At 43.1% G+C, this 16,460-nt stretch overlaps 1 protein-coding gene and 1 non-coding gene across 4 annotated transcripts in view; both read left to right on the top strand.

Moving 5' to 3' along the window:
* Nucleotides 1-5,556: 5,556 nt before the first annotated feature.
* LOC123514737 (flocculation protein FLO11-like) overlaps nucleotides 5,557-16,460 on the top strand; it is a 47,607-nt gene continuing 36,703 nt past the window's right edge. For 2 of the 3 annotated variants that reach the window (XM_045272828.1, XM_045272826.1), the window contains exons 1-2: nucleotides 5,557-5,718; nucleotides 15,146-15,184. In XM_045272828.1, the coding sequence (XP_045128763.1) occupies nucleotides 5,688-5,718; nucleotides 15,146-15,184 (70 nt within the window). In that variant the 5' untranslated portion in view covers nucleotides 5,557-5,687. The remainder of the gene's footprint in view (nucleotides 5,719-15,145; nucleotides 15,185-16,460) is intronic. The other variant, XM_045272829.1, reaches the window with a different exon arrangement.
* On the top strand, nucleotides 8,942-9,015 carry Trnam-cau. Its single transcript has one exon. It is a non-coding gene; the product is annotated as a tRNA-Met (tRNA).

Genomic DNA, 16,460 nt, shown 5'->3' with positions numbered 1-16,460 from the left:
TAGCTATAACGAATTTCCACCGGAAGACACAAACACACACGCTAACGGATCTCTCTCTCTCTCTCTCTGTCAGGATGGGCATAGATATTGCTCCCAGCTGGGAGACTGGTCATTCCCCTGTAGTGTGACGTACTGTATACGTACGTTGTGTGAGGTTCCCAGAGAACACACACATGCACATGCACACACACACACACACACACCACGTAGTCAAGATGTATTAGACTAACGGTGTGTGGAGTGTGTTGTGGTCTCAGTTCTATCCGAGGATCGGTCTATGAGCTTTGAGCTCGCTCCATAATGGGGAAGGCTGGCTGGGTGACCAGCAGACGACCGTGGTAAATTATACACACACACACACCGCGTAGTGTTGTGGTTAGTACGCTCGACTCACACTCGAGAGGGTCCGGGTTCGAGTCCCGGAGGCGGCGAGGCAAATGGGCAAGCCTCTTAATGTGTAGTCCTGTTCACCTAGCAGTAAATAGGTACGGGATGTAACTCGAGGGGTTGTGGCCTCGCTTTCCCGGTGTGTGGAGTGTGTTGTGGTCTCAGTCCTAACCGAAGATCGGTCTATGAGCTCTGAGCTCGCTCCGTAATGGGGAAGACTGGTTGGGTGACCAGTAGGCGACCGAGGTGAATTACACACACACACACACACGGGGGCGGTGAGGCAAATGGGCAAGCCTCTTAATGTGTAGCCCCTGTTCACCTAGCAGTAAATAGGTACGGGATGTAATCTGGAGGGGTTGTGGCCTCCTTTTCCCGGTGTGTGGAGTGTGTTGTGGTCTCGGTCCTAACCGAAGATCGGTCAATGAGCTCTGAGCTCGCTTCGTAATGGGGAAGACTTGCTGGGTGACCAGCAGACGACCGTGGTGAATTACACACCGCGTAGTGTAGTGGTTAGCACGCTCAACTCACAATCGAGAGGGCCGGGTTCGAGTCCTGGGAAGCGGCGAGGCAAATGGGCAAGCCTCGGGGCTATCACACTGGCCTATGTATGATACGCGGAACGCTAGCCATGGTTCTTGGTAGGAAACCAGGGATCATAATATGAAGATCCTTCCCCCCAAAGTATCCAACTGAAGATCCATCCCCCTAGTCGCGTTCATATGAAGATCCTCCCCCAAGTATCCAACTGAAGATCCACCCCCCAGTCGCGCTCATCCCACATATAAATTGTTGATCCTCCCCATTAACATATAATATAAATAAACAACATAAGGATTAAATAATAAAACATTATTCAGATTACTTTCTTGTTACACTAAATATTGCAGGAAAAAAAATATATATTACACAAAATTTTTAAATCAATTCAATTTTAAAATTACACTGATATTTTAAAATCTTTAAAAATATAAATTACACTAAATATTGCAAGGAAATATGAGTACATAGGTTATCAAAAGCATCCCGGAAGAAACGGTCACGCCACATAAATTCTTGAAGATAAGAATTCAAGAAGTCCCGCCTGCATCCTCGCATCATCTTGATATGTGCTTATTGTTTGTTCCAGTACGATTCTATGGCCTGAGTGTGAACACCAGTTTGCGGGTCCACAAAATTGAGTGAATGGTTCACTGTCCTGTGTGTGAAGCCCAATCCTTGTATATTATTATAAGCCCTCCACTCATCACTGTGGATTATTGATCCCCGTCGCACTACTGCTTGTATTATAGGGAGAAGTGTGACAGCATCCCTTTTGTCTACAATTTCCATGTATCCTGTTGCTGGTGAGGTGCTGGTATCAACCATTCCAAATACCCACATAGGAGTGTGAGGTCCTCTGCCCCGATAATGCTTTGGTTTGTGAGAAAAACACTATTCATCGATATGCACAACTGTTCCTGGACCACCAAGTTGCACTGGGTTAGCCTGAAGATATCTACTGCACACTTCCCGGATTCGGATTCGGAACCCAAAAAAAGGTTCGCGCGCCCACCTCTGATTAATAGTAGTAGTAGTAGTAGTAGTTCACCATATGAAGATCCTCCCCCCCAGGCTAGGTCATATGAAGATCCTCCCCCCAAGTAGATTTGGGGGGGAGGATCTTCATATGATCCACCAGGGATCATTATGAAACCAGGAACACTATCACACACAAGCTGCCCGCGTTCTTGCTATGCTAGACAAACGGCCCACCAACCAATATCAAGCTTAATAAAAAAAAAAAAATAAATAAATAAATAAATAAAAAAAACAGAACAAAACCATGTCGCTTATTTCTCAACCTGTGCTTCATTCTGGAACTGCATTTGCACTTCTTCTTACTGAAGAAAAGTAAGTAAAAGAAACTAGAGAAAAGTTGAGACGTGCGCGATGGCAACTTTGGAGTCAGATGTGGTTGCCATGAGCCCAAACTATCGACATATGTATATATTTTATCTTTCTGAATTGATGAAATGTTATTTAAAATTCCAATATGAAAAATTTAGTCACGTTCTTTTTAGTTTAAATAATAGGTTTTTTTTTTTTTTGTTTTTTTTTACATATATTATGTTTATTTTTCCATTGGGATAGCATACGAAGAACCGAGATGGATATGAAGCCATCCCAACTTGGCTCCAATAATCCCGGGCAAGTTCCAGCTATCTGGAGCGGATGTTCCTCGTTCCGCGTATCATAGATCAGTGTGATAGCCCCTTTAATGTGTAGCCCCTGTTCACCTAGCAGTAAATAGGTACGGGATGTAACTGGAGGGGTTGTGGCCTCGCTTTCCCGGTGTGTGTTGTGTGTGATGTGGTCTCAGTCCTACCCGAAGATCGGCCTATGAGCTCTGAGCTCGTTTCGTAATGAGGAAGACTGGCTGGGTGACCAGCAGACGACCGAGGTGAATTACACACACACACACACACACACACACACACACACACACACACACACACACACTACATCACAATGTTAGGAATGGTCTTGGCACTAAAATGGTAGGGCCTCAGGACTTCACCTGCACTAGCTTCTCTGCCTCTCTACTATACCCCGACACTCCTAGCGACCTATACTTCACAATTACTCATATGCGATGCTGTGTTATCTTTTTTTTTTTCTTCTTCTTCTTCTTCTTTTGGCCTCCATGCCTGACACTATCATCTCTGTTATGCGTTCAGCACAGAGATGGTTCTCTGACACGGAAACAATGATCATTCCAGACAAAATCAGCATAATACCTCCTCAGGTCCCCCCAACTGACAGAGGCAAAACACCAGAGGCACCTCCACTTTGGGGAATCCTGAGGAGGGATTGGAAAAACAGGACAAGATACAGAAATGAGATTTTAATCGGAGGAACCCAGCGGAGATGATAGGGTGACAGCATAAGCATAAGGATTAGAGGTGAGGAGGAAGAAATCAAGAAAGTTGGGCGTGTCTCCAAGACGCTCAGGAATACGAGTAGGATGTTGCACCAGTTGCTCCAGATCATGGAGGATAACAGAGTTGAAGGCTAATTCACCAGGATGGTCAGTGAAGGGATAGGAAAGCCAAAGCTGGTGGTGAACATTGAAATCTCCAAGGATGGAAATCTCAGCGAAAGGGTAGAGGGACAGAATGTGCTCCACTGTGGAAGTTAAATAGTCAAAGAATTTACTATAGTCAGAGGAGTTAGGGGAAAGATAGACAGCACAGATGAATTTAGTTAGAGAATGACAATTGAGTCGAAGCCAGACAGTGGAAAACTCGGAAGATTCGAGAGCGTGGGCACGAGAGCAACATCCAGCTTTGGAACGGAAATTAGAATAGAAAAAGCAGGAGGAAACAGAGAAGGGGTTACTGTCAGTTGCTTCAGACAACTGTGTTTCGGTGAGGAAAAGAAGATGATATTTAGTTTAGTAGAGGAGAGGTGGTGTTCCACAGAATGAAAATTAGATCTAAGACTGCGAATGTTGCAGAAATTTATGTAGAAAAAATTGAAGGAGGTGTCAAAACATTTTGGGTCGTTATCAAGAGGAGGCTGACCTGGGGACATTTCTGGTCCCCTCCCAAGAAGGGGAATCCGAGGCTGGGTTTGGAGTTGCCATTTTTTTTTATTTTGAATTTTAAGTGAAGGGTGTATGTATGTGTGGTATGTGCACGTAGTTTTGTGTGAAGAAGGAGAGTTGTCTTTAGAGGGCAAGCTGTGACTGCCCCCTTGAGTTGTGGGACACAAAGGGAAACGATCAACGAGATCACAACTAGGTTCACAGAGAATGTCTGTCATTCTCTCTGAAGAAGGCCTCTAGGTTGAAACGTTAGAGAATAGAGTATTCTAACCCAACCTGTGTTTCCTTACTACCTTTTCTCTCATATATATATATATATATATATATATATATATATATATATATATATATATATATATATATATATATATATATATATACACACACACACACACACACACACACACACACACACACACACACACACACACACACACACACACACACACACACACACACACACACACACACACACACACACACACACGGCCCGGTAGCTCAGTGATTAGAGCGCTGGCTTCACAAGCCAGATGACCGGGGTTCGATTCCCCGGCCGGGTGGAGATATTTGGGTGTGTCTCCTTTCACGTGTAGCCCCTGTTCACCTAGCAGTGAGTAGGTACGGGATGTAAATCGAGGAGTTGTGACCTTGTTGTCCTGGTGTGTGGTGTGTGCCTAATCTCAGGCCTATCCGAAGATCGGAAACAATGAGCTGTGAGCTCGTTCCGTAGGGTAACGTCTGGCTGTCTCGTCAGAGACTGCAGCAGATCAAACAGTGAATTACACACACACACACACACACACACACACATATATATATATATATATATATATATATATATATATATATATATATATATATATATATATATATATATATATATATATATATATATATATATATATATGTGTGTGTGTGTGTGTATATATATATATATATATATATATATATATATATATATATATATATATATATATATCTGGCCTTTATATGTATGTACCTCAGGATCAGTGGAAGGCCGGCATGACCTGACCTCCTCCTTTGTTATATACATTATATTACTACGACAATAAAATCATCAATCTTCTCTCTCTCTCTCTCTCTCTCTCTCTCTCTCTCTCTCTCTCTCAACACTGGATACTTTATTATGTCCGACCTGTACTTATATACTAATATACAACATATTTCTATTATCTACAGAATGCATGAGGGACAGCAGGCCATGTTGAAGCACAGCTTTGGCTACATGGCAGCTTAGGTCTAAAGTTACTCTAAAAGCCTTAACATCAAAAGTATTTATGAAAAATGACAAGGAAAAAAAAAATTTGCCTTGCAGGTGATTCCCTATTTTACCCTACCCATTCATTGCATACGTACAAAGTTACTATGAATTAAAACTATATTGAACATGCTTATGACAGTGTGAAGACCAGTGCTAATGAAGTAAAGAAGTGTGGCATGAAGAAAAATATGACCTGAGAAAGTTTGGATGCAGAATATAATGTGAGTGGTGGTGTTTGGCATTTAACGATAGAGCTGGGGGAGCCAAACTCACTACACTACACTCACCACACTCAGTCTGCCAGTAGCCGCCGGGAGGTGGAGTAGTGCAGGGCGGTCGGACTGAATGCGACGGATACCTTTGAAGTGATTACAGTGGTGTCTTGTATATATTTATTTATCTTCATATTTTTTTTCTGTGCGAGGCAAAATGTGGCAGCCTACGCACGTTCAGGTCACAGGTGAGTGGCAGCCAGGTGTTTGTAGGGTGGTGGGAGGGAATTAGTACAGGTGAGGTGGTGGTGGTGGGGCTTACCTGAGCCAGCCAGGTGGTGGGTCTGCTTTTCTTATTTATGTTTGTTGTTAAATTTCTTCAATTTCCCGTTTGTTGATACAATTTTACTTGATCATACAGAAAGGAAGATATGAGTACGGGCTGCTGTTTCTATTACTACTACTACTATACATACCTAAAATTTTTTTTTTATTACTGCTGTTAATACTGCTACTTTTATCACAATGTGAATGGTTAGTGTAGATGCTGTATATTGAGAGAAAGAGAGAGAGAATGTGTGGGTGGGACTATGGATGCTAGCATGGATGCAGATTCAAGTTCCGAAGTGTTATAATGATGTAGTGTGCATGTGGACAGAGACTTTAGTTGTATGATGGCTGACAGACGGAAGCTGCATGGCTGAGGCTGACAGGTGTGCTAAGTAGCGGCTGTACCGGAGCTTATCAGATGGTAATAATTGTGGCTAGGTATATTATACTGGTATGAAATAAAGCACGTCTCTGCATTCTCATCAAAAGTAATAGTGACATAATTCATCAATTATTCATTCATGGAACTCTGCAGAAACGTGGTGAATCTAGGATAAAAGTTGTTTTTAGGGGGCTATCCTGAATTCCTGGACCCCTGAAGATTAGTGGCGAGCGGCTGCGAGCGAAGCGAGCCTTATCAGGTGGGGACTTCGAGGTGGGGGAATAGGAGCACTGTTAAGCCCTCGATAAATTTTTTTGAAAACAAAGCAGTCTTGAGGGCATTTTTGACCTTTATGCAGGGCAATTCTTTATGTAATAATGTGACTTTTATGTGGTAAAAAGAAAAAAAAAAAAATAAGGATGGTTTAAGCCCCCTTCAGCCCACCACCCCCTGGATCTGCCACTGCTGCAGAAGATGAAGGCTACGTAGGGTGAACATCGCTTCTTTGGATGCTTCGTGGCGCTGTGAGACCAAAATCTTTACCAATGCACGTTACGATTACATTCATGACGCTTCCTTCCTTCTCTCACAAGAAACAAAACATAACCGGCGTTGAAATGTCATTGTCAGCACGGAAACCATGTTGACAGCTCATTAACTAACCCTAACCCTGTTCAAACTTGTCGAAACACTTCCGTAACAGTAGCTATGGTGAGGAGGCGACGGTCGAGCTTTTTTGTTGTGTCCAGGCTATGAAGAAATAAGAAAACTAAATCTTTTCAAACATCATATATAGAAGAAGAAATTTAATATGATAGGGCAATTACTCTTTTGGCAATCTAAGGATAAAAGAGAAGAAAGAAATAGTGCATGAAATGTAGAAGAGAGAAAGTCAGAGGAAGAACTTGATGGACAGAGCAGAATATAAAGATAAGAAACATCAGGGAAGCGCCGGTACAAAGGCCAAGCTTCCCGACTTAACACCTCACCTGACCTGACCTGACTTCTGCATTGTCTCTCAGTGCCTCACACTCACCTCATGTGGTTCAAGACAGTGCCAGTTTAACCCCTTCAGTACCAGGGCACGTTTTTATATTTATTCTGCCTACTATTTGGTGGTTTTATACAGTGTCAGAAACTTATATGTGGGAATTAAATTTGAAGATTCTGGCTATTAACCTCTTCAATACTGGGACACATTTTTACCTTGAGATTTGTGTACGATTAGACCATTTTATCGACATTAGGAAGCGTCTATGGAGGTCATAATATTAATGGCCAGTGTTGACTTACTATTTTAATTCCCTTACATGAATTTCTGAAGGTGTATAAAATCACCAAACAGTAACCATATTCATTCTGCTTACTACTTGGTGTTTTTTTTAACAGGTTCAGAAACTCATAAAGGGTATTAAAATAGTGAAGACTGGCCATTAAATCTCTGATCTCCATAGACCCTTCCCAAATGTAAATAAAATGGTCTAATCGTACAAAAATCTCAAAGGAAAAATGTGTCCCAGTATGGAAGGGGTTAACCAGCCTTTCTTTCTCTCTCTCTCTCTCTCTCTCTCTCTCTCTCTCTCTCTCTCTCTCTCTCTCTCTCTCTCTCTCTCTCTCTCTCTCTCTCTCTCTCTCTCTCTCCAGCCATCCACCTTCATAATAGACGCACCTACAACAAAGACCCTATCGCTTCCTTGCATTGTTCGCGGTGCCATCCTGCCGCGTGTAACATCTCTACATCCTTGGTTCCCCGTCACCAACGTGAATTGAAGGCCAAAGACGTAAATCTCTTTTTATTGCAGATTTTGCCTCATAGTACTTTGAAATTACTGAAATGATCCTATGGTGATGCTGTGCGTTTTTTGTTTTGTGTGAGAATACTTATTGGTTAAAAAGTGTGTTATACACGTACTGCATAACGGTCAATTTATATAAGGTTGTTGTGGAGTTGTTTAGCTGTTCAGAGGGTAAACATAGGTAGGTAGTTCACATGTCTTGAGGGGTGACATTAGTACTATACATTATAATTTACACACACACACACACACACACACACACACACACACACATATTTTGAAGTCATGTATTTTTAGTCAATCACACACACACACACACACACACACACACACACACACACACACGAACCCCGGTCATCTGGCTGGTTTCACAAGCCAGATGACCGGGGTTCATTCCAACCAGGTGGAGATATTTGGGTGTGTTTCCTTTCACGTGTAGCCCCTGTTCACCTAGCAGTGAGTAGGTACGGGATGTAAATCGAGGAGTTGTGACCTTGTTGTCCCGGTGTGTGGTGTGTGCCTGGTCTCAGGCCTATCCGAAGATCGGAAACAATGAGCTCTGAGCTCGTTCCGTAGGGTAACGTCTGGCTGTCTCGTCAGAGACTGCAGCAGATCAAACAGTGAATTACACACACACACACACACACACACACACACACACACCGCGTAGTGTAGTGGTTAGCACGCTCGACTCACAATCGAGAGGGCCGAGTTCGAGTCCCGAGAAGCGGCGAGGCAAATGGGCAAGCATCTTAATGTGTGGCCCCTGTTCACCTAGCAGTAAATAGGTACGGGATGTAACTCGAGGAATTGTGGCCTCGCTTTCCCGGTGTGTGGAGTGTGTTGTTGTCTCAGTCTATCCGAAGATTGGTCTATGAGCTCTGAGCTCGCTCCGTAATGGGGAAGACTGGCTGGGTGACCAGCAGACTACCGAGGTGAATTACACACACACACACACACACACACCCGGTAGCTCAGTGGTTAGAGCGCTGGCTTCATAAGCCAGAGGACCGGGGTTCGATTCCTCGGCCGGGTGGAGATATTTGGGTGTGTCTCCTTTCACGTGTAGCCCCTGTTCACCTAGCAGTGAGTACGTACGGGATGTAAATCGAAGAGTTGTGACCTTGTTGTCCCGGTGTGCGGTGTGTGCCTGGTCTCAGGCCTATCCGAAGATCGGAAATAATGAGCTCTGAGCTCGTTCCGTAGGGTAACGTCTGGCTGTCTCGTCAGAGACTGCAGGAGATCAAACAGTGAAACACACACACAACTGGAGTGGTGGTGATGACGGTGACGCATTACCACGAAAAACTCGGCCAAGGAACATGTACAGTACGCATAGCACTCTTTCTTGAGCGCGGCTGCTGTTGAATGAAGTACAGGAAGTGGTGGTTGTGGTGGTGGTAATTGGTGAACCACACTGGCAAAGGGAAAACTGCGGGACTGTTTGTTTGCCGCACTGAAAAGTGCCGCCATCATCACCACCTGAGAGAGAGAGAGAGAGAGAGAGTGTGTTCGATTCCAGTGCATTGTTTGCGTGTTCACATACTTGTATGGTATGTATGGTGTAACAGGGTTGTTCTTTGCCTGCGTATGTGTGTGTGTGTGTGTGTGTGTGTGTGTGTGTGTGTGTGTGTGTGTGTGTGTGTGTGTGTTATATTCCAGCTGGCAGTAAGATCTCTAGGTGAAGACCTTATCGTGACAGTTCTGCGTGAAGAGGCAGCAGTGGCTGTAGCTGTAACTTCGCTTGGTGGTGCTCAGTTCCAGCAAGAGGCAAGAGGGCGGATTTCTGAAAGAGCTGGGCGCCGGGCGGCGGCGGGTGGTTAGCTAATTCTATATAGCAGTAATAGTAGACGAGCTTCAAGGTTTTTAAAATGTAATCGAAGGGTTGAATTTTGAGCGATTCATCTTTTTCTTTATTTTCTTGTACGATCTTAATATTCTTAGTTTTCAGACAGGGATAGTTTAGCAAATATATAGTTTTATTACAGAAAGGAAATATTTAGTTGACACAGAGGTAAGGCTGAAATAATTTTGATACACTTAATAATTTATTGATTAGTCCACACTTCATATGTCGAGTAGTGCACCTGGTGGTGTCCACTCATCACTGAGACAACGCCACACAGGGTAAGAAAGCCTGGCTTATTGCTCTTATATAGTACAACAGTATCACCCCCGCCGCAGAACAACCAACTAACCAACCAACAATAACAACAACGACTACAACTCCTACTCCTACTACTACTCCTACACGTGTCGTTATTATTTGTTCCATGGTGAACGCAATGCACACGTCGGGAGTTGCTTTACCAGCCTGTCCCAGATAAGACTGAGAGAGAGTACAGTTTCAGCCTTGGGTGTCGGCTGGCTGTGGCTGGATAGAGGTGGTGGGGCGGGGGGGAGGGGCACCACGAGCTGGAGCGGGCATGGAGGAGGAGGAGGAGGAGGAACAGGCTCAGCATAACGGTAAAGGAAGGACTTTGGGGGAGTGGGAGGCATCGTTGGGGTGTGGCCACCTGGTTCCGGTATGTTTCGTTGTCATTTCATTGGTCCGACTCGTGGTGCTTCGCCGCAAACGCTGTTTCGTCACGCTATTTTTCAGGTTTTTGTCGTCACACTGTATAATTACTGTGTGTACTGTACAGTAGCTTGTCTGTGTTCCTGTCACGATTATACTTCTCCGTATATCTCTCTCATTTTATTCATTGTTGTTACACTTTTTTGTATTTTTTTTCATAATTTTCATTCCATTATTACGCTATTTGTACGTACATTGTTCCTAGTTTTCTTTCCATTACTACTATCTTCATACTTTCCACTCATTTGTGCAACGTCGAGGCGCTGTCGTGGGCCCTTGCGCTTATTGCTGTGAGCGCGAACCCCATCATGTGTGCACTCCGCATCGTCAAACGTGTTGGCGTCTTATCTTGGCAGTTTCTAACTTAACAAGCTGTAAGTAGGCAATGTTAGTGAGGGTTTTGAAGGGTGTTTTCATAGTGTGAACGATAGATCGACAAGGATACTACACCAACACTAGAAAAAGCACTCTTAAGAACTTCACTTTGATAACTGGCCTTAGGAAATCTCAAAACGTTTCATAATATTGGTGACAATTTAACAAAAAACAGTCACATTAATAACGGATGGAGAAATACTTGAAAACATTGTATTTGAAAGCTCGAAGCATTTTATAATTCAAGTGATAATCTAACATCATTGAAAACAGTCTTTATAAAAACTTGAAGCGTAGGTACTTTGATATAAGTGATAGTTTAACAGCAGTATTATTATTTTTCTATCATGAACAGGGGAGAACCACACCCTTAGAAAGCAAAAAGTTTTTCTTTTTTTCCTGGAAGCTCAAAACATTTACGAACACAGGCCGCACTACTACTCTGCATACGAATGAGTCTTGACCCCTTCAGTACCATGACGCGTTTTCATGTTTATTCCGCTTACTATTTGGTGATTTTATACAACTTTAGGTATTTAAGTAGGGATTAGAATAGTGAAGACTGGCCATTAATCTTCTGACCTCCATAGACCTTTCCTAATCTAAATAGAATCGTCCAGTCATACCCAAAACTCATGGTAAAAAAAATGCGTTCCAGTACTGAAGGCGTGTGGCGGTGGCTTAGCTTTACCTCTCGTGGATGTTAGTGGTGCGGTCACGTCCCTCACCTTGATTCCGAGGGGCTTCTCTATTTGCTGTTGTTGTGCGGGTCATTCACCGATCTTGTTTATGAGAGTGGAGGTTACATATGTACTAGACTCGCTCTGTGTAGACTTTCGACCACCGCCGGAACAAAAAAAAAAAAAAAAAACTAAAAAAACAACTGGCTCATGTAACACTTTAGTGGGCGTGAATAGTAAAGTGAAACTGATCCTGCTCCTGCTCCTGCTCCTGCTCCAGCTGACTAGGTGTACGCTACTACATACTCCTCCTCTTGACTGACTATGTATCATGACCCAACTCTTTCTTATGTGTGCTGTACGAGTGGTTAGTATGTTGTCCGGACGATCTCTCTCTCTCTCTCTCTCTCTCTCTCTCTCTCTCTCTCTCTCTCTCTCTCTCTCTCTCTCTCCCCAAGCCTTTTACTTCTCCTCCTCCTCCTCCTCCTCCTCCTCCTCCTCCTCCTCCTCCTCCTCCTACTTTCTCTCTAGTGTACTACAGTGGCTTCCTGCATCTGAAATGTGGTGGAGGAAGGAATGGAGAGAAGAAAAGGAGGAAGTATGAAGGGAAATGATTGAATGGAAGGATGCATATTTACGTAGAGAGAGAGAGAGAGAGAGAGAGAGAGAGAGAGAGAGAGAGAGAGAGAGACTTGGATTTGTTGGGATGAAAATAGGAGACATACTAGGTGGTGATGATTTTAGAAAGATAAAAAGAAAATTGGAAAGGAAAATAAGACACGATTGAATAAAGGAAGAGGAGGAGGAGGAGGAGGAGTAAAGGAACATGAAGGGAATGAGACGGGGGAAAGAAAAAAGAAAAGTGGTAAGGAAATCAATGGAAGGAAAATGGATAAGGAAAGGAGAAAGTATAGAGATGACCACAGGGAAACGAGAAGGATGTGGGTTGTCTGTCCGTGTGTGGTGTGTGGGAGGGTGGGTGTGGGTGGAAATACTGTTAAAGGTGGGGGTGGGGAGTAGGTGGAGTTTGCTACCTCCTCCTCCTCCTCCTCCTCCTCCTCCTCCTCCTCCTCCTCCTCCTCCTCCTCCTCCTCCTCCTCCTCCACGACCTGTCAAGGTTAGCAGGCGAAAGTGTGCAAGGAAGGAGGACTTGTGTGTGTGTGTGTGTGTGTGTGTGTGTGTGTGTGTGTGTGTGAGATAGTGACAGCATGATTTTCTTCCATTTTGTGGTGAACCATATAAAACTCTCTCTCTCTCTCTCTCTCTCTCTCTCTCTCTCTCTCTCTCTCTCTCTCTCAACTCATTTTTGTCTCTCCTACGTCATTTTTTCCTTAATCTTTCCATGTTTTTCCTCTATGTTTCTTTTGCATCTCAGTTTGCTGTACTTATCATCCTTCATTTATCCCTTTCTCATCCATACACAATTCTCTTCACGTTCTCTATACCTTCCCCCGTAATCCATCTTTCTTCCCTTTCTCCCTCACTCTAACACACTTCCCCATTCACTCCCCTGCGCTTCTCAACTCTCAATCTTCCTTCCACTTCACCATTCACTACGCTATGCTTCTCAACTCTTTCAATCTTCCCTCTTTCCTTCCTTCAACTGTCCTTCCTTATAACCCTTTCCCCTTTAGCCTTTTCCCTCTTCCCTTTCCTCCCTCCTTCCCTCCACTCCTTCCCCCCATTCCCTCCCTTGTTCCCTCCTCTCTCCCTCCACCTCACGGGACTATCATACAGGTTCTCATCACACATCTACCAGGACGCAGGGTAGAGAGAGAGAGAGAGAGAGAGAGAGAGAGAGAGAGAGAGAGAGAGAGAGAGAGAGAGAGTTGAAATCGGAAAGTCGAGTTGCAGTGTTATCTAGAATTATAATGAAATGTGATCCTTGGTTTTGTATTGTTTATTTATTATAATTTTTAGTAGTAGTTGTAGTGGTAGTGGTGATGGTGATGGTAGTGGTGGTGGTGGTGGTGGTATTATCATTATTATTATTATTATTATTATTATTATTATTATTGTTATTATTATTATTATTATTATTCTGTAGCTACTCGTAAGTCAATTAGGGTTAAGGCAGGTCAGGTAAGATTCCAGTTCTTCCAGGTCAGGCAGGGGCGGTTCAGGTTAGGCTCAAATTCTTGTTAGAAAGGTTAATTTAATGTGTGACGCGGACACACTTCCCGGCATCCTTTGGTGTTGCGTTGCCATTTGACGCGTTTTGGTCAATATTCAGAAACGCTTCGCTCTCTCACCACGACCATTTCCCAAGGCCACAAAGATGATTAGCGGGGTTTTCAAGAGTGTTTCTCCAGTTAATAGTGTAAAAATCTATCTGTAGAACCTTAAAAACTCGTGTAAATTCAAATAAAGCCTTTTGAAATATTGGAAATGAAGCACAGAAGAGTCTGAGAATTCTAGCCTGCAGTGGCAAGGCTGGAGTCGATCGGTGCTCTTGTTTTATTTATTTTATTTGTGTTTATTTATTTATTTCTAGTTAGGTGGTGAAGAAAAAGAGGTCTGGCAGAAGACAGGCGAGAAACATGAAGGAAAGTAGAAGATTGAAATTTCTTGTTGCCACCACTGTCATCCTTACATACCACAGCTAATGACACCATGCTGACTGTTCAATGATTGGTGCCTAAAGACAATTCATGACCAAGCGCACAAAGATAACGTGTTGCTTCGCTACTTTTTTTTGGCTGTGGAAAGATGTTGCAGGAAGATACTTAGATAGTCCATACCTCCTTGACAATTATCTTTATCATCATCATCATCAGCAGCAGCAGCATTTCCATTCTATTAATTATAGTATTTGGTTGTCATTTATTCAGCAGTTTGTTCAGCATTAACCCGTTCAATATTGGAACACATTTCAACCTTGAGATATGTTACGATTAGACCAGTTTATTGACATTAGGAATGACCTAATGGCCACAGTCTTCACTATTTTAATTCCCTACAAAAGTTTCTGAAGCTGTATAAAATCACCAAATAGTAAGTAGAATGAATGTGGAAGCGCGTCACGGTACTCAGGGGTTAATACTTACTTGGAAGTCATTGTAAGAACGAATGCATTGTTGCCTTTCACCGTATCTGTAACACACATTAAATGCTTCGTTATCCACATCGTTATTTTTCCTCATCATTGTTCCTGTTGTATTTCATGTCAAAACCTAATCAAGTATATCTTTAACCCCTTCAGTACCATGACGCGTTTTCATATTCATTCTGCTTATTATTTGGTGATTTTATACAGCTTTAGAAACTTATGTGAGGATTAGAATAGAGAAGACTGTGGCCATTAATCTTGTGACCTTCATAGACTCTTCCTAATGTCGATAAAATGGTTTAATCATACACAAATCTTAAGGTAAAAATGTGTCCCAGTACTGAAGGGGTTAATGTGTCTGTTTTAATTTCCTCAGCCTTTATAGTATCACTTGCATGGTTTGTATTGTTTTACCCTCAGCGTGTCTACATTCACCCACTGTATTTGTGTCTGAAAGTTAATATTGTATTTTTCTTTCATTGCAGTTCAAAGAGCGAGGAATCTAAACTTCAAAGGCAAGAATGGTACGTATTGAAACTGTGTGTGTGTGTGTGTGTGTGTGTGTGTGTGTGTGTGTGTGTATCACTGTAAACAGCAGTGCTTTTGTTGTGGTTAGCGGAAGATGTCTACCACTATCTCTCTCTCTCTCTCTCTCTCTCTCTCTCTCTCTCTCTCTCTCTCTCTCTCTCTCTCTCTCTCTCTCTCTCTCTCTCTCTCACGCTCCACTTTTCACCTTCAGTTACGACCCTCTCTTTTCCTCTTATATTCCGGCCACCACCCACCACCCCCACCACTATAGTACAATTTCCATACCACGCCCCTCCTTCCCTTCACCACCACCTGCCTGTAACTTCACCTCAATCTCCCCCACCAATTACATTCTATAATCACCCATCCCCGTCTCTTCCTGCTCTTCATCTCTGTTTCTTCCACTTCACTCTACCTTCCCTCGTCTGACTTCCCCTTCTCTTGTAACTGCTGGCCACTGCAACACAGCCAACCCACAACATGTTCGGGAGTCGTTGTTGTGGTGGTCTTTCTTCACAGTGGGATGGTGGGGGACGAAGGGGATGGTCTGGGAAGATAGTTGGGGTTGGAGGCCAGTAGTGATTAAGAGTACGTGTTTGAGAGAGAGAGAGAGAGAGAGAGAGAGAGAGAGAGAGAGAGAGAGAACGCTTTGCTCTTTCACCACGATTATTTTCCAAGGCCTCAGAGATGATTGGCCGGATTTTCAAAAGTGTTTCTTCAGTTAATAATGTATAAATCTTGTCACTTTGCCTCTGAAACCATAAAAACACCTTAAAATCTCGTTTGGATTTAAGTAAAGGCTTTTGAAATAGTGGAGGTGAAGCACCGTAGCGTCTGAGAATACTAACCAGAGAGAGAGAGAGAGAGAGAGAGAGAGAGAGAGAGAGAGAGAGAGAGAGAGGTTTACTTTTATTCAAGCCATTCTGTAATGTTTAGCTGCATAATTATTACTGCCATCATTGTTTGTGTCACTCTGTTTATTGTGTTGACATATTACAGTGCTATATAGTTATTTAATTGCCTCACTGTGTTACTTGCCTCATTTGTTGATCTACCTGCGTGCAGTGCTTAGGAAATTGAAATACGATGAAGAGTCCTTTTGTCCAATGAACGTAAGGAAGACAATAACCCCTTCAGTACTGGGACACTTTTATCTTGAGATTTGTGTACGACTAGACCATTTTATTGACATTAGGAATGGTCTATGGAGGTCAGGAGATTAATGGCCACAGTCTTCACTATTTTAATTCCCCCATATAAGTTTCTGAAGCT

Source organism: Portunus trituberculatus, chromosome 38 (assembly GCF_017591435.1).
Source record: "Portunus trituberculatus isolate SZX2019 chromosome 38, ASM1759143v1, whole genome shotgun sequence".
Lineage (NCBI taxonomy): Eukaryota > Metazoa > Arthropoda > Malacostraca > Decapoda > Portunidae > Portunus > Portunus trituberculatus.
This window is presented reverse-complemented; position numbering and strand designations above follow the sequence as displayed.